The sequence below is a fragment of the Microcebus murinus genome, chromosome 23 (genome assembly GCF_040939455.1).
Source record: "Microcebus murinus isolate Inina chromosome 23, M.murinus_Inina_mat1.0, whole genome shotgun sequence".
Lineage (NCBI taxonomy): Eukaryota > Metazoa > Chordata > Mammalia > Primates > Cheirogaleidae > Microcebus > Microcebus murinus.
The window spans coordinates 15,911,332-15,936,045 of record NC_134126.1 but is presented as its reverse complement, the minus strand read 5'-3'; the positions used below and the strand labels follow the sequence as shown (position 1 = coordinate 15,936,045).

Here is a 24,714-nt window from a genome sequence, read left to right as displayed (position 1 = left end):
CTGCTCCTGCTTTCCCTTCCCGGCGGGAAGGCGCCGGGCTGGCCTCTTTCCCCTTCGTGGCAAAGCCTTGAACCGGCGGCCGATGCCACTTCCTTCCCGGGCAGCGCCCTCGCCCGCTTCTCCTCGCGCCGGGAGGGAGTGCGGCCCGCGGGGCGGCTGCTCGGCCGGACCCGCCGGCCCGGGGCGGCCCGCAGAGCGCGGAGCTGGCCCAGCCCGGCCCTGCCCGACCCCGGGTCGGCCGCGCCCCGAGGGGCGAGGCCTGCGGGCCGCACTCCCTCCGGCCTGCGTTCGGGGCTGGACATCCCTCCTGGAACCCTGAAGCGGGCCTGGGAGGGACAGAGGGCTAGAGGAGGGCCTCGACTCTCCGAGGGATGGAGGGGATGGAGGCGGCGGCGGCCGAACCTGCGGGCGGCAGCCCTCAGTGAGTATGGAGGAGGCGAGGCGCCGGCAGGCCGGGCGGGGGTGGCGGGCCTGCGGAGCGGGGACCGGGCCTCCCGCCGTCACAGCGCTGCGAGGGTCGAGGGTCGTGGGGGAGGCCCGCCCTCCACGTCCCTCTCATTTCAGCTTCTCGGAGTTGGCGCAAGTATGTACAGTACTTAGTTCACAGAGCCGCACGGCTCCAAGTTGAACAACCTTCCCCAGAGAACCCCATGGGAGGGTCTCACGCTTTAAGGTCTCTGAGAGGGATCATCTCTGGGATGCTGTTCCCGACTTTACCCATCAAAAAGTTCCTTTAATATAACTGGCATTGCTCCTATTGCGTTCTAATGCCCTGTTTCCTGGATTGGACCTAGAAGAGAGGAAGAAAGGGGCGGCTGGGCTGCAGAGATCAACTTGGTACGTTGTTTTAGATTAATGGGTAGAGCAAATGACTTCTGTCCTCTTGAAGATAACCCTTACACTTCACTGGCTTAAAACTGATGTGACATTTTGCATTAGATGTGTATTTTGCTTTATAAAATATGTGCATTACTGAAACACTGTGTGTAAATTGAACTGTAATAAACTACTGCAGAGGGACTTGCCATTTAAGAATCCTTGGTCAATGTACAAAGTGAATAATTAACCCGTAATTTGTAGTTTATGCACATATGGATTTTTATACACGAAGTTTACTTCAAGTGGGGCACATGTAGATGTATGATATTAAAGTAGCATTTTCTCAGAGAGCAGAATAGATATTAAGACACTGTGTGGCATGTATGTATGCACCTAACACCTTGATGAATAAAATCCCCGCTCACTTCATCCCCTGGGAAGCCATTAACATCAGCAGTGCCACTGCGGAGCTGTGCTGTGCTGGCAAGTCACCCAACCTCTGCGGGATGAACACTCTCACCTACAGATGTTTTGAAAAAAACCTGGATTTGGAATGAGAAGCTTTGGATTCCAAACTGGCCTCCCTGTAGCCTATGTGATGTAATCTCTCTGTGACTCAGTTTCTCCATCTGTAAAAGTCAGTGTAATAATACCATTCTGGCAGAGTTGTGTCAGGATTATTGGAGAGCGTGTGTTTGAAAGCACTTGCAGTCCTGCCTGGCACAGAGCAAATGCCCAATAGGAGTTAGTGACAGATCGTGGTCTTCCTTTGAGCACAGCCCTTTCTGTGGTCGCTGTGGCGTGTGCCCTGGGCTCAGGGGTTAGGTTTTGGAATGCTGCATCTTCCACTGGAGGGTCAGATCCTGTGTGGTATCTTCCTGAGATCCACCATCCACATTAGCTCCTCTGGGGAAGCAAAGAACCTGTTGCATTTGAGCAGATGTCGACATCCTGCGCTGAGACCACCCTTCAACAAAGCAAGAGGCCAGGAATTGGGAAGTTGCCCTGGTTTTCACTCTGGTTCACATTTGGCATGGGATTACATGTTGTTTGAAGCTTCATTTTGCTCATCTATAAAATGGAGGTAGAAAAACTAGAGCACTGCTCAGACTTGGAAATAAAAATTCAATAACGTTTATATTGTCCAAGGATTACTTTTCATAGGGCTTTCACAGCATCTAGAGGACCTCCCATCGTCCTCTGTCTCCAGATCATTCTCACCTGGATAGGGTTCAACGCCAATGCACTTTAGGGACCCGGGAGGCTGTGGGACCTGGCCCAGTGCTGGGTCTCAGGGGCTCTGTCTGTTTCCTCCTCCAGGGTGCCCAAGAAAGGGAGCAGAACAGCCAGCCCCATGGTGGTGACGTCAGCAGGGGAGAGAAGTAGTCCTGAGCCACAGCTGGTTAGTGGACACTTCCTGCCACCCTGGCCTTGCCCTCGGGAAGACAGAACATCCAGCATGATGGCCCCCCAGCCTCCCAGGGCAGGAGGGGCACGGCTCCAAGGCCACTCTGTGCTGGAGTTCAAGGTGAGGGCTTTGAAGGCGAAGATGACAGCAGGTAAACAGGGCACCAGCCCCTGCCCCACTTCCCATGAACGGCCATCCCCCAGGAAACCCAAATGCAGACAAGTGGAGGCAGGCGGAGCCAGCACTCGGTCAGAGGGGGCTTTCCTGCCAGATGCCGCGGTGGTCCCTCCTGCTCAGCACCTCACTGCCGGGCAGCTGAACAGCAGCGTCCATGAGGAGGAACCTGCGAGGAATGGGGGACTCAGGCCTCCCAGGCCACCTGCCCCCGAGTGTGAGTGCTGGAACAGGCCTCCAGAAGCAATGTGGACATGCCCGGATGGTGAGAGGGGTCTGCTGCCAGGGCCTGGCTCTTTGCCAGAAAGCCCCGTCCACAGAGTTACTCCAGGCCAGCCTGGGGGTCCCGGGTCTGGTCACAGAATCACCCATGTTCCCAGCCCGAGGAAAGGAAGCTCTACCCCAATTCAAGATTGTTTGGCCACAGAGGGAGACCTGGACAGCACATCCCTGACTTCTGAGGAGGACTTTGTCCCCAGGACAGCCCTGCTGGGGGTTCTCTGGAGCGCTGGAGGCAGTGCCCTGTCCCTGTCTGAGCGGGTGGAGAGGAGCCGCCTGCTGCTGCAGGAGATGCTGAGTGTTTCCAGGCGGAGCCCCTCCCAGGGGGGAGTCCCAGCCAGGACTCCATGCCGGGGCAGAGCTGCAGCAGGTGGGCCTTGCTCGGTGCTGGGTGGGGGTTAGCAGGAGGGTCCAGCGGAGAAGAAGGGGAAGAGGGTGCCCACGGAGGGGTGGAGCAGACAAGGATGGAGAGCACAGTTGCCTGTCACCAAAATCACTAGGATGTCCTTTTATTTGGGGACATCTTTGACATAGCTTTGACATAGATTCTTTTCCACCTCGCAAGCCGCCCCGTCTGCTGAAGGGCCCCTGACCCTCCCGACCAGTGGGAGCCGCCCTCTGTGCTCCATGACTTTGTCCCTGGAGCTTGTAGCCCTTTCCAGAGTGGCCTTTGCTTCTCTCTCCAGTGACATGCCCTCAGCCCCCAGTGGACTGCTTTGCCCTCTTGGTGGGACAAACAGACAGGAACCCCACCCTACAGAGAGGCCGAGGGTCATGTCAGCTGGGTTGAGCTGGCTGGTAGCACCGCTGGCACGTGCAAGCATGCAGACCAAGATGATACCTTCTTCTCCCTTCCTTCCCTCTCCTCCCAAAACTCATGGGCTCATCCATCACCCTATGCCTGAGTGGGTGTGTGTGGTCCTCTCAGACCCATGGCTGCCGCCATGACAGGCTCTGCTTCCACTTGCAGGCTGGGACACAGGCAGGGTGTTGGCTTTGTCTGGGGAGTAAATTGCTCCTGGGGAAACCTTTCTCCTGGATGTTAATTTTTTTTTTTTTTGATGATCACCATTTTTATTAAAGTTCTATTGAGCAGTATATATTTTTTTCCTCTTTTTATTTCATCATATTATGGGGGTACAGATATTGTTAAGGTTACATATATTGCCCTTGCCATCCCTCTCCCCTGTGCCTGAGCTTCAAGCGTGTCCATCCTCCAGGTGGTGCGCATCGCACTCATTATGTGAGTATACACCCTTCCCCTCCTCCCCCCCCACCTGTCCGCCACCTGATAAACGTTTTTTTGTTTGTTTGTTTAGTTATGTTTTTTTGTTTTTTTTTGACATTTTGGTTACATTTATATCTTTGCCTCTTGCTTAGAAGGGTTAGAGGTAAGCCCTCCTCCTCCACAGTGCTCGCCATATCCCTAAGATGTGGGTCTCCTCCCACTCCCGAATCCCTGGTGGGCACTACCACCATTTGAGCACCATAGTTGTAATCAGTCAGTACCAATATGATGGCGAGTACATGTGGAGCCCATTTTTCTGATCTCGTGTCGACTTACTTTGGATAATGGGCTTAAGCTTAATCAAGGATAGCATAAACGGTGCTAGTTCGCTGTTGTTTCTTAGAATTGAGTAATAATATTCCATTGTGACCAAACACCACTCCTGGATGTTCAGTAAGTGGCAGCAGAGAGCCCTGTTTCCAGCTCTGCCCTGACCTCTGCTTCTGTTCTGGGTCCTAGAGCGACCAGCGGGGGACGTGGACTGGGACTCGGGCAGCTCCCTGCAGGACTCAGAGCAGAACAGGTACGAGTGCAGAATCCGCATTTTCTCTCCCTCCCTCCTCACCATGGGCCCTCCACGTACTCAGCGTACTCAGCGTCAGGGCAGTAGGAGACCCGCACACTGGCAGACAGTGGACACCATCTTCTGAGAGTCTGTGGACAGAGCCAGCACCCCGGGCTGGTGCCTGCTGCTACCTGAGCAAAACCGCTGGGGCGCCCAGGGCCTGCAGAGAGCGTTGCCATTGACCTCTGTGTCCCCAGGAGCCCTTTCCCTGCCCAGGCTTCTGTCGCTTTATCTTTAAAGTGGAATTCTTGGGGAAAAGTACAGGAGTGCAAAGCCTTTGCTCAGTTCCTTTCTCAGTCAAGAGAACATGCTGGGCTCATGTCAAGGGTCTCCCTGCCAGCCTCACCATGTTGCCCACAGACGTTGCTCCAGCCCCTCCACCAGTGTTTTGGGGAAGCTGGATCCTCCAGGGCGAGGTGGGGGAAGTGGAGCCACCTGTCCTTCATGGGCAGTGTCCTGTGCCGGGCAGTGTGGGAACAATACACTCGAGGTAGGGGTGGGGCCATCTGTGGCCTGAACTCCCGCTGGTGCCTGCACAGGGTTGGCCTCGGCCTTGGTCTTTGCTGGGCTCCTGGCACAGAGGCTAAGAGGCCCTGGAGCCGGTCCTGGAACTCCCCCTCGCACAGCTGCACAGTGACGTCAGCCTCCACGATGTCTCGTGGTTTCTGCCGAGGCCAGAGGCCAGCACTGTGGCTTCTCCATCATCAGGCTGCTCCCTGCATAAACTCCACTTAGTCTGACCTACCCTCTAGAAAATGTGGACAGAGCTTCTGTCTTTTGTCTGTTCAGGCTGCTATAAAAACATGCCACAGCCGGGTGGCTTATACACTGCAGAAATGCACTGCTCACGGTTCTGGAGGCTGCAAAGTCCAAGATCAAGGCACCACCACATTCAGTGCCTGGCCAGGGCCCACTTTCTGGTGCATAGATGGCGTTTTCTCACAGTGTCCTCCTGGTAGAAGGGGAAAGGCAGCTCCCTGGGGCCTCCTTTCTAAGGGCACTAATCCTATTCACAAGGGCTCCACCCTCATGACCTAATCACCTAATTCTGCAAAGGCCCCACCCCCTAACGCCATCACATTGGGGATTTGGTTTCAACATATGAAGTTTGGGGGGACACAAACATTCAGACCGTAGCAGCCCCCATGTCCGGCACCCTGCTCTAACAAAGCGAAGCAGCCCGGATTCAGGTGACGTAGCTTATGCTAGGCTAAGCGTCTGGTGGAGAGGGGGACATGTGGCTCCTTCATCCCTCCTTAGTGGTGCTTTGAAATCGAAGTTGCCTTGCTGCTGCTAGGGGACCCTTCTCCCATCTCCATGGCCACAGTTTTCAGCCACTCATCTCACCCCACCTCGCCTTGCTGCAATGTTGGGAGCGTGACTGCACAGGGGACCGTGGTCCTCGGCTGCATGCTGACCCCTCTCCACCCCTCTGCAGGCCTCTGTCCTTGCTGCCTCCTTCTTGCCTGGGGACTCGGGGGAAAAGGCAGCAGATGCACCCTGTGTGGAGACGGGGCCTCCTCTTCCTGCAGCGGCTCCTCCCGGCCCTCCCCCGATTCTTCCCTTACGAGAGAAAAGTCCAGCAGGGAGATTCGGCTACAGGGGATACGGTCCAGAGGCTGAAGCCACAGCTGCTTGGATAATCTATAAAACAACCAGTCCTTTTAAAGGAGTGATACCTCAGCCATGGGAGGGGCTTTTCCTTCATCCTGTGAGGAGATGGCATTTGTGTAGAATCCTCAGGACTGGGATTTCTGGACTGTTGCTTAGCCCGCCAGGCCTTCTGCAGCCATCTGATGCATTTTGGAGTTCAGGCGGGGCGTGTGCACATGTGTGTTGTATGATATGTGTATGTAGGATGGGTGTGGGGTGGGGGGAGAGAGAGAGAGAAGGTGTCTTAGCTTTAGGGCTCTGTTGAAAGACTAACAAAATGTCCCCCTAGAATGCCTAGCAGCTCGGGGCATAGAGTTGTTGTGGGGGCCTCTGGTTGGCTTGGAAGTCGTTCAGAGTGGCCTCTTGGCCATGTACAGTCAGGTCTCTGCAGAGTAGGCACCAGGCTGAGGGCCAGAGAACACGCCCAGATTCAGGGAGGGAGGAAGGCCACCATGCCTCAGTGCCTAAGGGGATGGATTTATTGATGTCACTTCTATGCAGCTGAACTTCCTAGGAGACCTTTGAAGTAAGGCAGGCTTCCATCCGTGTCCCGGAGTGTCACATGAGGCCCGGGTCCCAGAGCTTAGTGTCCCTACCAAGGGGCTTAGGACCTTAGGCCTGGGCAGTGGAGAGTTCTGAGCCTGTGGCCAACCATTGTGACGGCCATCCCGAAGGGGGCCCCAGGACATCAGTTAGGACATGCTCTGTCAGGGCCAGGGCCCCGTTCTTTCTGTCTTCTCAGGGTTTGGGGAATTAACGTCCTGCTTCACGTTCAGCCAAGCTTCCATACAGCTCCGTGTTGCAATCAAATAACCATTACAACTAAGTTAACCCGACATGTATTTAATTATGTCCACAGTTGTTACTGCTGTGCCTGGTAATGAGACAAGCAGCTCATGAAATGATGGTGACTGCAGCGCCCAGGACAGCAGTCGGGCTCGGGGGGCTGGCCCAGTTTGCAGCAGAGTCGTCACAGGGAGTCAGCCATGGAGGTGGCCACCCTTGGCTCCAGGGGCTGTGCTCTAACCATGAAGCTGCACAGCCACGAGCTGTCCTGTCCATGCCCCCACAGGCCACCCCTTAGGCTAGGGATCTGGGGGTCTGTGCCCCTCCCAGCCTGCTCTGTTCTCCAGTATGGCAAAGAAGTCTAGGTGATGGGCTCCATGGATAAGCTTGTGTCTCTCTAAGTCACTGTTGAGATGATTCTGGAAATCGGGTTTTGACTCTGGGGGAGAGGAGGTGGGAGGTGGGGCTTTAGAGAGGGCCGAGCGGGGGTCAGTGCCTGGGAGGGACTCATCACAGTGGTGGGGGGTGAAGCAGAAGTGAACATCTCTGCCTTTGCTCATTCTTGGCCGCCTCTGGCTGTCCCATCACTGCTGTCCAGGGGCTCTGGATCCAGATGGCCACGACCAGCTTGGTCTCTTCTCTTCCTTGAGGCTCCAAGAGACATGTCAGGATTACAGGTTGCCTTAGGATCCCAAATTAACCTGGCAGGAGCCAAAAGTGTGTGAAGGCAGAGGGGCAGCAGCCGATGGAGTGCCGGCTACAGACCCCTCTCCAAAGGCCTTTGGTGCAGGAAGCCCTGGGTCAGGCTGAGGCCCAGGGCCTTCCTTGGGGAGGCGGTGCCAGGCCCACCCTGGTTCAAATCAGGACCTCTGTGTGTGTGAGCTGGGAGGGCCAGATCCTGACATGTGTCTGCAGGGGCCTTAATTGTTAGTCTGCTGTGGGAGAAAGGGAGAGGAGAAGGTTTCTAGGGTTTTGTTTTTATTTGTGCTATAATGATGAAGGAAGCTCAGAGGATTGCCTAGGTGGTTTATTTCCCCCTCATCCCTGCGGTGGAATTGTGCCCATTTATAGATCTAGCGGCCTGTCCCTGGGTTAGCACCCTGCAGGAAGACGGGTGAGAAGCTGGTGGGTCCCCCGCTTTCAGGTCTCTGTTGGAACCGCAGGGGGCCTCCCCTCAAGCAGTTTGTAGAGTCAAAAGCAAACAGCCCGAAAAGAATTCAGAGGCCCTGCCTCTGGCTCAAGGGGTCAGGCCCACAGCTGCGAGAAATCTCAGGCTTTTAAATGTTGATGCATCAACTAGCTTTTTTGGAAACTGAGACAGGGAGAAAACAAAGTGCTTTTCCTACTCACACACTTAATACGACACAGAACGCTTCACCTCTGGCCACCAAAACGCATGGAGATTTTCCCCCCACATCAAGCACTTCTCTGGAGGACACCCTCTAATTCAGTCAGTTCTGACACCTTCTGCCTAGAGGTAGCATCACATCCCACAGGCTAAGTGGGGGCTCAGTCCTGAAAGACTGCCCCCCCACTTTGGATGCCAATTGCACTCCCCAGTGTGACCTGTACTTCCCTATCCCCGGCTCTAACTCGGGTTCCTACTCTTCCCTCCTTAGGTTCTATTAATTTGCTAGGAGGGCTCACGGAACTCAGGGAAACATTTGATTTATATTTACCCATTTATTATAAAGAATATTCCAGAACATCCAGATGAACAGCCACATGGAAGAGATGTACAGGGCAGGCATGGGGGAAAGGGCGTGGAGCTCCCAGGCCCTCTCCGGGAGAGCCACCCTCCAGGAACCTCCGTGAATTTGGCTCCCTAAACCCATCCTTCTGGGTGTTCATGGAGGCTTCAATACCGTGTTTCCTCGAAAATAAGACCTACCCATAAAATAAGCCATAGCAAGATTTCTAAGCATTTGTGCAATAGAAGCCCTACCCCATAATAACACCTAGTGATGGGCATGGCTAAGCAGCGCATCTGCACAACCCATGCATTTCATTGTGGAGCGGTAAAGAAGACGAGCAGCCCTTCTCATCTGCCCCATGAGAGCTCTATTGCTCAACATGAGAGATCAGGGCCAATGGTTCTAAAGGAAATAGAGTCGAAAGATATTCAGGATGGAATTCGGGGTTTGGAGAGTTATGATGATATTCCAGAAGAAGACAACTTAACTATATTTGAATAAATATAGATTGTTGTACCATAGTTAAAAAAAATAACACATCCCCTGAAAATAAGCCCTAGGGTATCTTCTTGAGGAAAAATAAATATAAGACCCTGTCTTATTTTCGGAGAAACACAGTATGTAGGCAGGATTGATTACATCATTGGCCTCAGCTGTCTCCCCTCTCCAGAGGTTAGGAGGTGGGGCTGAATATTCCAACCCTCCAATCCTGCCCTGGTCTTTCAGGTGACCCAGCTCCCATCCTGAAGCTACAGGGGATCCCTGGCCACCAGTCATCTCATTAACATGCAAAAGGCACCCTTATCACTCCTGAGATTCCAAGGGTTTCAGGAGCAGTGTGCCAGGAGCCAGGGTCAGGGCCAAATGTGTATTTGTTACATGACAATATCACGGAGGCTCTCCTGTGAGCCAAGCACTGTGTGCACCGTGTAATTTCCGGTCCAACTGTCCGTTTTTGCTCTCGCTGCCCTCTGCCTACACTGGCTGGGCCGTAGCTGTTACTAGTGTGTGTCTCCTCCTTGAGCTCCTCTGCGGCAGGAACTGTTTTGTTCCTGTCCAGGCCCTGCGCTGTCACGTGTGTGAACACAGCAGGCATTTGGGAAATGTCTGGCAGAGGCGCCCAGGGAAGAGTGTGTGGCGCAAGGGTTTAGCAAAGGGTGGTGACGCACCCCGCTCAGGACGCCCAGGGCTGTGGAGGTGCCTGAGGACACCCCGGGGCAGGGGTGTAACTGGGAGCGGCCTGGCCCCTGCCTGTGCTGCTCCCTCTGCCTCCCCCAGCTCCATTAAGTCCCACGACCCAGACTCCCAGGCACAAAGGAAGACCCCATCACCACTCCTGACCCTACCGAAACTTTACAACAAAAAGGAAAATGTAATTAAATTTAACCACTCCGCGGTGTTTGCAAATACTTAACATGCTCCCAGCGTCTCTTCTTAACCCTGGGTGGAGAAGGAGGTGAACCCTAAAGCCCCACCACAAAGCAAGTGCTGCCTAGAACTTTCCGATCTATTGTCCCATAGACATCATGGCTGCACTCAGGCGGCACACGCGGAAATCTCATCATGGTCCTAATCTTTACCACTCTCGGAGCTGAGAAAGTTAATTTTACCCAAGGCCATTCACCTGGTGGGGAGCTGGGGATTCAAGAAAAGGAAGTCCTCCTTCCTGGCCTCCCATCGTGGGGTGTCCCCTGCGTCCTTGTGGCCACCTGGGTCCCCACACTGAGGCCAGACCATAGCTTCCCTGTGGGAGTCAGCAGGGAATCTGCATCAAGGCAGGGACAGAGCTGCTCTGCTTTCCCCCAAAAAGCCGGCTGCTTAAGGAAGTGCCGCAGGCCTCCTCCCAGGTCCTTTTGAAGGTGTTAAATGGGGTGAATCCTACCAGCAGCTGTTCTTAGGGACTCTTCCTTCTCTGTGGAGAGAAAGGCCTGTTTATTGTCTGGAAATCAGCTTCTCTTGCTACCAAACAGCCTCCTCCCATTCCAATTCTATGGAAACCACCTTGTCTATAGAGCCCTGTCAAAGGCTTTTGAAAGTCCAGGTCCAAACTGCCATCCCCTCTTTAGCTACAGGGGAGTTTGTTACTTGCAAACATGCCTTCCCCTGGCAGACAGCAAGGGGATCTCTTTGGCAGGGGATTTTAGTACATGTTCAGAGATCCCATTTTTTTGTTGAGTAAGGAGATAAGAGTAATTTAACAAAACAATGGTGTTAATAATAAAAGTAATGATGATAATAAATGCTAACATTTATGGAATCTTACCAAGTGCCCAGCTCTGTGCTAAAGCTCTTTTGAGAGAATCGATCTCACTTATCTTAAGTGAGTCCTTATTTAGCACATAAGGAAACTGAGGCTGAACCCCTGAGTAACCTGCCAGGGTAACAGAGCTAGGCAGTCCAGGGATTGGAACCCCAAGCCACACTCTTAACCACCGCTCCAGGCTTTGTCCTGTCGGTGTCCTGCAGGCCTGGGAAGAAGGGCCTGTGCGACCCAGCATGACAGTGAGGCCAAGACAAAGTCCCTGCCCTCGTGGGCTCATGGGCCGGAATCAGTGAGGGGAAGAAGGAACCGTTCCTTCCTCCCCTCACTCAGGACACTGTACACACGATGGCAGTAAGAGAGCTCATCTTTGGTCACCAGAAAGCTTTAAAATATACAAAATGGAACAAATGCCAAGCAAAAAGGTTCATGTATGTTCTGTGTACTGTATGTTTTCTCCCCACTGGCTGCATCCAGGAGTCTGGGAAATGTCAGATCTCTTTATATTATATCCCAGTCATTTTCCTGATTTATGTACCTGAGACGAAAGGGTTAAAGGCAGACTTGCTGCAGCTTATTATTCTAATCCAGGATTACGAGGCTGGAGAAAAAGGCCACTCTGTCCCCTTGACCTCCCTGGCTAGGAGAGAAGTGGCGGTTCTCTTGACCTGCCTGGCCATGGGGGAGGTGAAGTCATAGCGAAGCCTCTGTCCCTCCACCAGGAACCTGGGGACCATAGACACTGCCCTTTGTCCTTGGGAAGCATTTAGGATGCTGGCGGTTGGAGGGGCAGAGGGAAGGGAGCTCTAGTTTTCCCCACCAATTAGCTCTGTGTAGGGGCTGCGACTCCTTGAGGGCCAGACATCTGTGATGTGAACTCCACAAGGGGAGAACTTCAAAATCCTGCACCCCACCTTGTGGCAGACTGCGTGGCCACAGATCCGGACAAACAGGGTAGCAATGTGACTCCTCTCCCTTCTCCAACTCCCACTGTTTGCAGATGGGGAAACTGAGGCCCGAGGAGGAAAAGCACCCAGCCATTTTATTCCTGTGCCCTAGGAGTGCAGGTTTGCAAGACAGTGACAAAAAAAAACAAAACAAAACTGTATTCTTGAGTGGGAATTGTCTTTGCCTGGCTATGCACTGACTGCCCCAACCCTTCCAGGAAATTTCCAGAGCGACTGTGGGAGGTGGGATTGTGGCTTATGGTTCTTGATGGGAAGGGGTTGGTTCCAGGGCTGCGTCAGAGGCGAGGGTCAGATTAGACTGGGAAATCTCCCTCAGATGGGAGAGGCTGAACCTGTCACCCTGGAGGGGCTGGGTGTCCTTTGGGTGGGCCAGGGCGATGAGGGGGGATGAGGGGGGCAATAAGCCTAGGACAGGCTCCGCATCTGCAGCACTGCACCTGCCCAGCCCCCGCCTCCTGGAGAAAGACCACCTTCCCCCACAGGGCTGTGTAGGGCCTCCCTTTCCCAGGGCACACAATGAGGAGTTGCCTGCTTAGCTGACCTTGGCTGCAGTCTGTGAAGGTGACTGCCACTCCTCCCTGCTCAGTGTGTTCCTGCATGGCTGCCTCCAGGCGCCTAAAAAGCCCTGCTTTTCTAATCAGTGCAGAAACCAGCTTTGTCTGCCAGGAACCGAAGCAAGGCAGCTGATGAAAAAAATAGTAACAGCTCCAAGTGGAGGGAGCGGAAAGGAAACAGCAAAGCTGGAAAATAGCTTCAAAACCTGGGGGCAAGGCTGATCCTGGCAGCATCTGGCCAGCTGCCTGTGGGCCCTCCTGCCTGCCCACCAGGCCTTGTGACAAATGCCCTCCGACAGCCGTGGAACCACAGCTGTCACCGGAAGGCTCGGAGCGTGTGGGCTGGGAGCCAGAGGCCCGGGGCTGCAGGGGCGCCTCTCCGGGCTGGTAACCTCATTATCTCTGCTGTCGAGCAGGAGCCCCAGGGAGCACAGCTGCCTGCTCTGCTCGAGAAGCTGTGCGGAGGAGGCCTCTCCTGCCAAAGGAGGCTTCACAGGGCGGCAGGCCTGGAGATTCACTTTCACTCGCTCCAGTACAGCCCTGCTTGTTCCAGAGCTGCGCCTGAGCCCTGCCAGGGTTCACAGGCACAGATGGCGCCTTTCTTCTCTCAGTCCCCCTGCGCCCCCGTGGCCCCAAAGCAGGGTTAGATGCAAACAATGAGAAGAAAAAGAGAAGGGGGAAAGAATCTAGCCTGCCCAGAGCTCGTCCAAGGATGCCCGAGGAGGCCTTCTCCCTGGAGAAGAGTGTGCCAGCGTCCACTCGCATCTCTGTCATCCAGGAAACTACCCAGCCCTGCCAGGACGAGGCCCCTGTTTCCATGTGGCATAGGGGGTGGGTCGGGCGGGCTGCAGGTCTGAGATCCAGCCCAGCCGAGCCTCTGCCTGCGAGTTCTCTCTGCAGACGCTCCCTGCAGAGGACAGCCCCGCATGTATGACAGGGAGGACGGGGCAGCCACTGGGGATGCTGAATGTGTCTGCCCCAGCCACAGACATCCTCAGCCTGCCCTGGGTCCCAAGGAGGGGGGAGGACAGGGGGGGCAGGAATGACGCCGGAGGCAGCGGGGCTGGCTGTCTGCTCTGCTCACGATTGATGTTCGACCTTGAGCGATGTGCCAGCGCTCCTCTCTGCCTGGACACGCTCATCTGTCAAACGCAGAGAACACCTGCCCCGGCCAGCCTGGCTGGGGAAAACGGCTCCGTGGAGAACCGTCTCCTCCGTGGGAGGCCGTGGGCTGCTGTCGGCGCTGTAACCCGCACGGGCTGTGTGTCACCAACTGGGAGACAGCTTTGAAAAAGGGCTGCTGTCATTTTCTGCAGCTCTGGACTGGCCAGGGAGGCAGCACATCTGGTGGGTGGTGAGGGCTGGGAGAGGACCTTTATTATTATGAAAATCGAGCCATTTGTGGACTTGGTTTGGGTCCAGCTTAATTTCTCTGAGCCCTGAGCCTGTGAGTTCTGAGCTGATGCCTGACAGGTTTGGATTGGGACTAAAGCAAGAAAACACCAGGATTTATAAAAATGCCATTTCCCCAAAGGGCCAGATCTGCGAGGGACAGGGCCTGGTTCCTTGTGTTGGGGTGGGAGCTCAGGGTGGTGCCGCGTGTGGGTGCAGAGACAGAAGGAGCGAGGTGACGCGTGTAAAGACCATCTGTCTGGGCACAGGCCCAGCCTGACAACCCCAGGCCCTTTCCTCCCTCCTCCTCCCAGATAACTCCCGCTGTCTGCCCAGGGAAGGAACAATAGAATAATCTGGAGACTCCCCTACCCTTTTCTAGATCCTTCTGGGGTCTCTGCCTCTGGTCCCTGAGCGGATGTCCAAGGCCAGGCCAGCCCCAGCCCCTGTCCGGAGCCTGTCAGGGCCATTGCCCAGACCGCAGCGCCAGGCTGGGCACCTTCCGTGTGGGAGCTGGAGGAGGCAGGCGGCCGTGCTGGGCTTTTCCTGGCAGAGCCGGTGCTCGACACTGTTAAAGCCCTGCTAATCCATGTTATTTTCTTCTAATCCCTCCCCCTCCCGCCCTGGCCTGTGTGCCACCCTGCAGGACCTTTGGTCCGAAGCCGGAGCCCGTGCTGAGCGCCAGGCATGAGGAAGCCCAGCATCTGCTGCAGCGTGCCCGCATGAAGGCCAGGACCCGGCCCCTCCGTGCCAGCCACGACATCGTGCCCACCGCTGCCCCCAGCGGCCGGTGAGTGGGACCTGGGAGGGCCGTGGCAGGGAAGGGTAGGCAATGAGAAGAGGTGGGATCTAGACATGCGGCTGCTCTCTCCTCCCTTCCGTGTGTGTGTGTGGGGGGGGTTCTCCAAGTCAGGCACTTGCTTTGATCATTTAGTCAGTCAACACCCCTTCATTGAGGGCCTAATGAGTGTCAGCCATCAAGGTACAAAAATGAATGCACCATCATCGGAACTCCCTGAAGGGATGAGAGGGAGGTCACAGTTTCCAGGGGGAAGGGTGAACAAATGCTCAGTTATGGTGTAGGAGAGGAAAAATGTGTCTGCTGGGCTGGAAACCAGTGACTCCACCCGGAAAGGACAGGTGAGGCTCTTGAGAGAAGGTGGCTTCTAAGCTGAGGCTGGAAGGAGATACAGGTACTCACCAGGAAGATGGGAGAAGCACGGGTGGGCGTCCTGGGACAGAAACTATGAGCAGTTAGTACATGCTACCATGCTCGGGAGTGCAGCCAGGCTAGAGCATAAGGACATGCCGGGACGTGTGGCAGGAAGGCCAGGAGCTCAGTAGAGGCCCAACATGGAAGCTTCCAGGCCTGGTGAACACTTGGATGTCTCCTGTAATAGCTGGAGCTCTGGAGGACGTGACGTGGGTGGGTAGCAGCACAATCTCATTTGCATTTCAGTGATGCTGACGCCACTCCAGCTGCAGAGATGTGTTGAATCTGGGAGACTGGGGCAGTGGGGAGGCTGTTGCCACTGTCCTGGTGACAGGTGCAGGGGAGGAAAGCATGGGGATTTCACAGAGATCCCCAAGAACCAGATCCAAGCAGGCTTGATGAGGCAGCAGCGAAGCAATAACACCTAGAAACAGACCACCGGGGCTGGAATTCTGGCTCTGCCACTTCCATGTGTGCCTCTGGGGAAGTGTCTGTGTCTCAGTTTCCTCATCTGCAAAATGGGAATGATAATAGTGCCCCTCTTGCAGGGTTGTTGTGGGGGTTATGCGAGCTAATAGACGTAAAGTTGAGGACAGCAGCTGGCCTGCAGTGCATGCTGTAGGACCGTTGGCTCTAACTGTTAATCATGTACTACGTGGATGTGGGAGGGAAGAGGGGGCGTCTAGAACGAGCCCAGGGTTCTGACTTGGCGTCTGGGTGTCTGGGGGCCTTAGCCGAGGGGTGACCCCCAGTGTGAGGGCAGCTTTGGAAGGGGAGGTGTCCTCAGAGCATCCTCAGGAGCTTCCACCAGGCAGTGGGACCATCTCTGCAGCTGACAAGGCCTATGGCTTCACCGTGGGCAGATCACGGGAGCCACGAGGGATCTGCGTGTTTCCATCGCCATGGAAGGGCACCGAAGGGAGCAAGGATTCCCAGTGGAACTGGGCCACGTGCTCTGTGATGTTGGATGCTGAGCTGCTCACTAAAGGGAAGGACCTTCATGAAACCATCATGATGACTTCATGAACAGAGGCCTCTGTGTTCAGTGTCCTTGTGACCCTTAGGAGAGGAGCTCTGAAGACCCCAAATCCAAGTCCTGGCATATATCGTGCTTTGTCCCTTCTTCTAGCTGGAGGGCACGGGTTAGGAACGGGCATGGCTTCTTTGAGGCGTCCTATTCTTCTCCCTCTGTGTGTGGGGAGAAGCCCTAGACGTCCAAGGAACTCTCCTGTTCCACTTTCTATAGGTATTTAGGCTGGGTAGCCTCAAAATAGTCAGGACTATCTGCAAAACAGATTTTATTATGTAAATGTCCTCTTGGACACTTCCTCTTCCCCAATCACTCCAGCAGCTCACAAAAACCCCAATCACTAACTTTAAAGTAGGCTCCCTTTGCCATGCTGTCTCCAGGCCATGGAAATGCTATAGAAATGCAAGGTGACCCACTTTAGCAGCTGCTGTGTCCAGAAAAGAATTACTATGACTTGGCAGCGCTGGTGAATTCTCAGAGGGTATAGCTGAAAAATCAATGCCAGATGGCTGGCTGCAGATGCTTCTAAAGGTTATGCTCTGTCAGATCACCCTGGAGGCCACGCTGAGTTGACATGGCAATGCCACACAGGCCCCAGGCCTGAGTTAGATGCAGGAAGCCCGTGTCCCCAGCCCAGATGCATCACTAGAGCAGCTTGGTGAAAGGTGACGGAACAGTAGGGGCGGGCAGGGCAGTCTCCAGAAGGCCGCCTTTATCTTCCATCTGGCTGGAGGTATCTGGGGCGAGCCTGAACAAACAGGGCTTTTTCAGGGGGCGAAGAGGTAGCCATAGATGAATTTTCTGGAAGCAAATTGACATAGAAGGTGAGCGGCTCCTGGAAGCACAAATTATTGCCCTTTTAGGTATCCCCAGATTGGTGTTCCTAATCACAGGAGGGCAGGACATGTCAGCGAGATGCAGGGCTTGACAGGGTGGCACTGTCAGTGGTCCTGCCCCGTGTCGGACAGTGGCTGTGTTGGGACTCTGCAGGGCTTGCGTCCATCACATTGATTGTGCCGTTAGGACAGCAGTGTTGTGGAAAGTGGGACCCTCGCTGGGGGCTCCTCGTGAAGCTGTGCAACTCCAGGCCTGCAGCAGAGGCTCTGAGCTCAGGCCAGAGTGCTCCTTGCTGGCCAACTGTGGCGCCCGCACCGGGCACTGTCCTGGCAGCCCGACAGGTGCAGGTCTGCCCACTGCTTCGCTGCCATTTGCTCCATGCCCGTCTCCCAAACCTGCATCCTGCTTTTATGCCCTGTTACCAACACTGCTGGTGGGAGCTTCTGGGTTTGAATAATCGGGTTGAAGACACCTCACATGATTAAGCTCTGCTCAGTTTCTCTCTTTAGAATAAAAATGTTGCAGTGCATGCCGGGATGGCTCAATTCACCATCCTGTATGTAAAAGTTAAGGCCCTGTGGCTTGTGGGGACCACACTGCTTTTGAAGCTGGGCTTTGTTTTTCCTCCCTAGAAATTACAGCTGCATCCTGCCAGCAGCTCAGGGCGTCGGCCTCCGGGCCTGTGTGGGTGGTTGTGTCTGAGCCGCATGCAGAATGTCCCAGTGGGCTGTGGCCACATCAGAGCCACAAGGAGTGAGGGTAGAGCTTCTGCTCCGAGGGGCACCCCTGGTTTCTGGGGGGTGAGGTGATGCTATCTCTCAGCCGGAGCCTTCCTCTTCCGGGCTGCTGGAAGGGCAAGAGCTGACCATGAGCCCCACAGTGCCAGCCACCCCACAGCTGACTGCGGTACGAGTGGGGGTGGCCCAGAGTCCTCATGTGAGCTCCTGGGCTTCCCACTGCAGTGCCCCCCAGCCTCCAACAGAAAAACCACAGCTCCCTGAGGGACTCCCCACCCCCACACCGAGTGAAGCAGTGAGATCCCGCACTGTCCTCACCAGCTGGCGGCCCTGCCAGGAGCTCCACCTCTCTCAGCCATGCTCGCAGGACTGCATTGGGACTTTAAGGGACCTGGGCACTCTTGCCTTGATGGGCTCTTTCATCCATAAAAAAGTTAAAAATTATATTTTATCACCATGCTGTTGAAAGATGAACATATTATTATATGTTTTCATTGACCTAAAAGTTAATTTTCTTCTGATTTTAAAAGAAATCAAAACACTTTCATGGGCCCCTGTCAGTATGGTGGGCCCTGGGCACGTGGCTGTCATGCCTAATGAGTAAGTCAGCCCTGTCTGAACGTGAGTTCCAGAAAAAGGATGACCGACACTTCTTCAATATTCCTCAAAGAAGCGCTTTTTAAAAAGCAGAGGATCTGCTCAAGTCTCAAAGTGGGCCAGTCCACTTGCTTAGCAATAGTTCTTTTTTCAAATAGTTTCTCCTGGAGCAGAGCTAATGGGGAAACGACTGGAGGGAGGGGTAGTGGCAGGCGTGGGGGTGCCTGGCTGCCTCCCGGGGCCGCTGCACGCCAGGGTGGCTGACCGTGCAGTGCGTGTCTAGCCTCGGGCTCCAGGAGAGGCGTTGGTGCTGGCGCTTGTACGCTGCGTGATGTAGGAAGGCTCAGCCCTCCTTGGCGAGACCCAGGGGCTAGGATCCGATGCAGTAGGACGTGGCAAAGCCTTGGCTCCCGCTTTCTTCTGCCCGCTCACATCATGGCTGGGTGAGCACCACCCCTCCCCTCTTCCAGATCAGAGGCCTGGGGTCCAGGTTTGACGCTGTGGTCTGTCCCACATGGCACAGGGGAGTGGCGTGCCTTCAGCTCTCAGACACAGCTGCTTCCCGTGGAGCTTTGCGGGCATCAGTCATGGACGATTTAACCCTTTCCCCTTAAGTCCACCACCTGATCCCAGAGGGTGGCCTCTGTCCGTCAGGCTCTGCTTCATCAGCAGCTCAGACCACTCCAACCCATCAGAGCTACGAGGCTAGTTGATGGCTTTGCTGTTGGGACATGGGGGAAGTGCGATGGATGGTTAGGAATGGTCAGTGACACCACCAGCACATGGGTCACGTTCACCTGAGCCCTGACAGGCAAGACCACTTATCTACGAAGAATGGCCTGGAAGGCCATATTGTCCAGTCCAGTAAATGCCATGGATAATTCTAGAAGCCAACCAGTCAATGGCTGTTCTCCCTGCTGCTTGGCATGTTTTCACAGTCATTGTTAAGCATAAATGATTTCTTCCTGCTGTTATTCGAACTCTTTTCCTTTCAATTGCTAGCATATTTTTCTTTCTGCTGGGTGGCGACAAGGTTAGGTAAGGAAGGAACTCACACTGAGGCAGACTGGAAGAGCATTCCCATCCTACTTCCAGAATCCCTCAGGCATCCAATTAGAGGAGGGATTAGTAAATGCACAAATTGCTCACATGCATTTCTTTATGAGTTGCTGGGGTGTCTGGGCAAGGTTGAGCAAATTATGATATGTACACTACGCTATTGGAGCAGAATTTAATTCTCTAGTAGACGAGATGAAGGAGGGGGATGAGAGGGCACAGGCAGAGAAGGACTAAACACAGTGACATAACATATAAAGCATGCCAGTGAAGGTAACTGTCACATATGTACACTTCTGGGTGAGTGAAAGAAGGTAGAGGGTCTCCAAAGTCCAGGCCCCTGTCTCCAGATAGCAACCGTCAGCTATAGTCAGTGTCTAGTTCCATTTTTAGGGCCCCTTCTTGGGGAGAAAGCATCTCACAACTTCCTTTCCCAGCTGCTCAGGCGCTGGCCTTGTGTGGCGTCTCCTTTGTAGGAATGAGAAGGGCCGTGTGGGCTCAGAGGTCCCTCCCAGCCCTAACATCTTCTGCGAGTGTGATCACAAACGAGTCGTTCAGGGGTTCAGAGGACAGAGGAGACATTATCGTGGTGTGTTGGTGAGGAACAGAGAAACGCAGCAAGAGGATGTGTGTAGATAGAGAGGTTTATTTTAAGGAATTGGCTCACATGATTGTGTGGGCTTGGTTAATTCAAAATCCGCAGGGGAGGCCAGCAGGGGAGGCCCAGAGAAGAGTTGCAGTTTGAGTCCAGAGGCAGTCTGATGGCACAATTCCTTCTTGCTCAAGGGAGGCCAGTCTTTGTCCTATTAAGGACAAAGACTGATTGGATGAGGCCCACCCACATTGTGGAGACTAATTTGCTTTATTCAAAGTCCACCAATTTAAATCTTAATCTTGTCCAAGAAACGCCTTACCAGAACCATCCATAATGTTTGAGTATGTGGGCATGATGACCGAGCCAAGCTGACACATAAAATTAACCATCACACATAGTGTCTATACAGCAGGGAAGGTTTAATAAGTAGGAGTCAAGTGCAGGCAGGCCAAGAAGAAAGATTCCAGGAATGAGGCAGGAGGGCTGCAGGAGGTGGGGCAGAGCCTGGAGGCTCTGACGGGGCTGAGAGGTGGGCAGCTGGGGAGGAAAGCAGGGAGGAATGCAGGGAGGGCCTGTATTTTCACTCCAAAGACTATGAACTTGACCCTGTGCCCTCTTGGGGGTGGTGTCATGGAAGCTGTGCTCTGGGAGGACCCACAGACAGGAGGCAGGTGGGGAGGCTGGGTAAGAGGCCACTGCAGAAGTCCAGCGTGAGTGACACAGAAGCCATGATGAGAGAAACAAGAAACGATGTGAATCCCAAACACTTAGCAGGGGCTTGGTGGGGAGGCCGCTGCAGGGAGCAGAAAGGGAGAAGAATGGTCCTTACTTAGGTGGCCTCTGTTAGGAAATGGCCTATGGGCCTGGCCCATTTGCACAGTGGCCTGAAACTCAGGTCACCTGGCTCCGAGGGGCCCTGGTGTGAGATGTGTGTGGGTGTTTCCTGGAGCCAAGCAGGACTCGAGCACCAAGCACAGTGTCTCCCAGAGCCAAAGCCAGTGACAGATGTGAAGGCCGTCCCCAGCACAGTAGTGGCATCGCTGCTGACCGCAGGTGGGCGTGTGCGAAGGCCGGGCAGCTGCAAGGAGGGACTGTTCTAACATCGAGACCCAGGGGCCAACGAGAAACATCGGTGTTGCATTGTCTGAGTTTTGTCTGAGCAAGGCGATTGAGAACCTCGAGTGGAAACTTCAGGAGCAAGTGTGTTTGGACACCTGACTCTGTGGAGACTTAAACTACCCTCTTCCCATGGAGCTTTAGACTGAGGGCAAATACGCATCTCCGCAGTTCCTCAGCACCAGACCTGCTAGGGTTCGGCTCACTTCCTCTCCCCAAACGTACACACGCCCCCGCACCCCCACACATACATGAGGGCTTTGGTTTCTTCCTTCTGTAGATCTCAGGTTTAACAACCTTTCATCCTAACTCGCGCTGGGCCGGGCTGCAGAGGGAAGGCCAAAAGCTAAGGAGGCCGTGTTGATGTGGGGCGCTCAGTCTCGGGATCAGGACCGGCTTATAAGTTACTCTGGCTTGCCGTCTGACACCGGAACCTGAGTTACGTAACATGTGGGCTGTGGCTCCCACAGAGCAGCATGGGAGACTGCACCCCAGGGGGGCTGGGGCGGGGCGGCACCCTCCTCCCGTTTCTCTGTCTGTGATCTCTCCTCCTGTCTCTTTGCCAGAGATGGCCAGAGGAGCCCAGCCCCGGACCCCAGGGTGCCCTGCGCCTGCAGAGACGGCCTCCAGAACGGGCACGTGAGCGACTCCTCCAGCGGCGAGTCCAGCAGCGGGCAGAGGCCGAAGCGGGGCCCGTCGCCGTCGCACGTCCGCTTCGAGGATGAGTCTGCGGGCGAGGCGGAGGTCCGCTACCTGGAGCGGCTGCAGCAGCGCCAGCGCCAGGCGCTGAGCACGGCGCTGCAGGCCACGGACCAGGGTCCCCTGCGCTCCAAGCCGGACCTCGCCGACTACATCAACGGGGGCCCCCGGCTCCGGGACGTGGGGAAGGCGGCGGTGCACGGGCTTGTGGGCAGCCTGGACCGCAGGGGCAGCGGGAGTACGTGCCAAGCCTGTGGCAGCTCTACGGAGAACCGCCGCCCGGCCCAGGGGAAGGCACCCCCTGACCCCAGGGTGCTCCGGGAGCTCCAGGCTGCCTGTGGGATGGAGGGGGTGCTGGCGGATCCACTAGGCTCCGGTGGCCTGTGCTTCCCTCTCCAGCTCCTCCCTGAGTGGATCCGGGAAACACACATTGGAGATCCCGTGCGCCCTGAGGGGGTGGACCCTGCATGGGGCAGCAGCGACACTGGGGACAGCTGCAGGACCTCTCCCGCCAGCCCGGCATGTGGGCAGACGCTGGGCAGCAGCCCTCGACTGCGGGGCTCCCGGTCCCCAGAAGGCCACGGGTGGGCCAGGAAGGCTGACATGGAACTTCCCTGGGGCCTTCAGGCCCAGCGTCACCTCCCTGGGGTTGATGCCGTGGAGGTGGAAGATGAAGTGAAGGAAAGCAGAGGACACACACCTGAGGGGACTCTGTTTCTGAGAGAAGATGCTGTCCCTACACCTCCTGCCCTGGACTCTAAGCCCGAATCCCTGGCGTCCCAGTGGCAGCCTGGTCCAGGACTGGGAAATCACTGGGCTCACCCTGCGGAGTCCTGGGCTCCATGCGGGACAGCCCATGCCATGACCTCTTCCATGAAGACTGGGCCCTCAGGGCCAGGCAGCCAAGCCCAGGTTGTAGAAAGTCACAAGTCTCTGGAAATTGTCTCCACTTCCTCCCTGCAACAGAGCAATGCAGAGCCCTCTGCCCCTCACCAAGCCCAGCAGCCACCAGCTTCCCTCTGCCGCGAAGGCTGGGTGCCGACCCCTCCTCCTCCCAGGAAAACCACCTCCCCTGTGTCTCACAGGAAAGTGGGCCTGGTTGGACCCCGCAGGCTGGGTGACCAGGGACAGCCTGTGGCTTCTTCAAGAAGTGTGGCTCTCGGGACCTGCGAGCACACCTCGCCACAGACCCAGCCCTGCAGCCCCCGCGTCAGGCCCCCACTGTCCACCAACAACTGTAACAACAGCGTGGCTCGGGGGCCGCAGGAGCCCTGCAGAGGAGCTGGCCCCACGAGCAGGGTGGAGAGGGGCCCCTGCGGACAGGAGCCGGAGCCGCCCCCGGAGCACAGCAGAGCTGGTAAGGGACTGCCGTGGGGTTGTGCCCAGCCCAGGCCTCCAGCAGTCCTGGAGCAGAGGCCAGGTAGGGCCTCTGACACACCAGGCACAGCCACCGGTGACTCCTGGCGGCCCCGCGGACCCCCTGCAAGCAGCAGCAGGCGTGGGGGAGCTGCTGGAGTCTGCAGGCTGGAAGCAGGATTCGGTGTCAGCCTGGAGGCAGATGAACCACTTCCTGCTGGGGGAGGCAGAGCCGTGGGGAAGGCAGTGGTGACACCCTCTGCTGCTGGGAACCCCGAGGTGTGTACGGAAGCCCCAGGCTTGGCTTTCAGGAGTTTATTCCGGACAGAGCAGGAAGAGGCAGAAGCACTGGGATTTATTATTTGCTTAGAGCAGTAAATGCCCAATAGTCATGTGGCTGAGGCCCTTCCCCGTCTCCATCCTCACTTCATTCCATTCGCTCATTCACCCAGGCACAGCACTGGGCGCTGGGGGGATGGTACGTGAGCTGCTCCAGCAGGAGTCCTGCCCGAGAGGCTTTCTGTGGCTAGGCTGTCGGGAGGACACTCTGAAAGGGGATGACAGAGTTCATACCCGGGTTGCTCTCTGGTCCCTGACCCTCCCTGACCCCCAGCCCTGGGGGCAGGCCAGTGGCTTTCTGCAGGCAAAGCTGCTGAACGGTATGGGCCCTGTTGCCCTGGGAAGGGGTCCTCGGTCCTCAGATTGTGGGCAAATCCTGGGTGTCGCCAGGCTAAGACTCTGATCTCAATGTTGTGATCCCAGGTGACCAACTCTGCCGCTTTCTTTGTGCAGAGTAACAGGCCCACCGCATTCATTTTTGTTGTCATGTGCTCATGGCTCTGACATTCTCGGGCTGGGATGGCTCAGGAGTGATCCAGGGCTTGGAAGCAGTGGAGGAGGAGAGGGCAGAGAGATGACAGCTGCAGTGACCTTATTGAGGATGTGGATGCCAAGTGCTCCCACCCCTGGGAGTGCCTGCCACCCCCTCCTCCACACACATAGACACTGGGGCGCTCCTTCCCCCGCCCACACAGACCTTGAGGGAACAGTCCCCACCCTGGGTACCCTCCGAGCTGTGGATTTCTGTCTCCGGGGCTCTAGGCCGACTGCCGGCCCCCAACCACTTCCCACAGGGCTTCTGCTCTCACGGCCGGCCTTCCCTGGCAGCCCCGGCCTTCGCATCCCAGAGGCCTGGAGCAGAGAGCTCTGGGCGAGTCACTTAGTCCCCCTGTGCTCCTGTCTCCCCTGTAAAGCGAGGACAGTAATGGGGCTGTCTCACAGGACTGCGTGACGCCCTCTCTGTGGAGGGTTTCACTCAGTGCTTAGCACAGAATAGATGCTCCAGAAATGATGGCTATTGTGGAAGCTGCTAGAAATCACAACTGACAAGATTGTGCTTTCTTCCCCTGCTCCCCGCTGCGTCCATTGATATAGAAGGGACATGACTTATCACAATCAACCGCTTCATTTAACAAACACTCAGTAACCACTTCGGTACAGCGCTCACTGGCCGCGACGCCTCGCCCACAGCGGCACTCACAGTCCGCACGGTGGTCTGCGCTGTGCACTGACGACCAGTCCGTTTTGCTCTCGTGTGATGAGGAAAGCTTTAAAGCACCGAAAGCTTGTTTTACTTTA

The 24,714-nt window shown here is 55.7% G+C and overlaps 1 protein-coding gene across 2 annotated transcripts in view; it reads left to right on the top strand.

Annotated features, from left to right (window-relative positions):
• The first annotated feature begins 237 nt into the window (after nucleotides 1-237).
• KIAA1614 (KIAA1614 ortholog) overlaps nucleotides 238-24,714 on the top strand; it is a 36,570-nt gene continuing 12,093 nt past the window's right edge. The window contains exons 1-5 of one of the 2 annotated variants that reach the window (XM_012735338.3): nucleotides 238-421; nucleotides 2,140-3,050; nucleotides 4,428-4,491; nucleotides 14,487-14,630; nucleotides 21,588-23,077. In XM_012735338.3, coding sequence (XP_012590792.2) covers nucleotides 372-421; nucleotides 2,140-3,050; nucleotides 4,428-4,491; nucleotides 14,487-14,630; nucleotides 21,588-23,077 — 2,659 coding nt within the window. In that variant the 5' untranslated portion in view covers nucleotides 238-371. Of the gene's footprint in view, nucleotides 422-486; nucleotides 838-2,139; nucleotides 3,051-4,427; nucleotides 4,492-14,486; nucleotides 14,631-21,587; nucleotides 23,078-24,714 lie in introns of those variants that run through there. The other variant, XM_012735346.3, reaches the window with a different exon arrangement.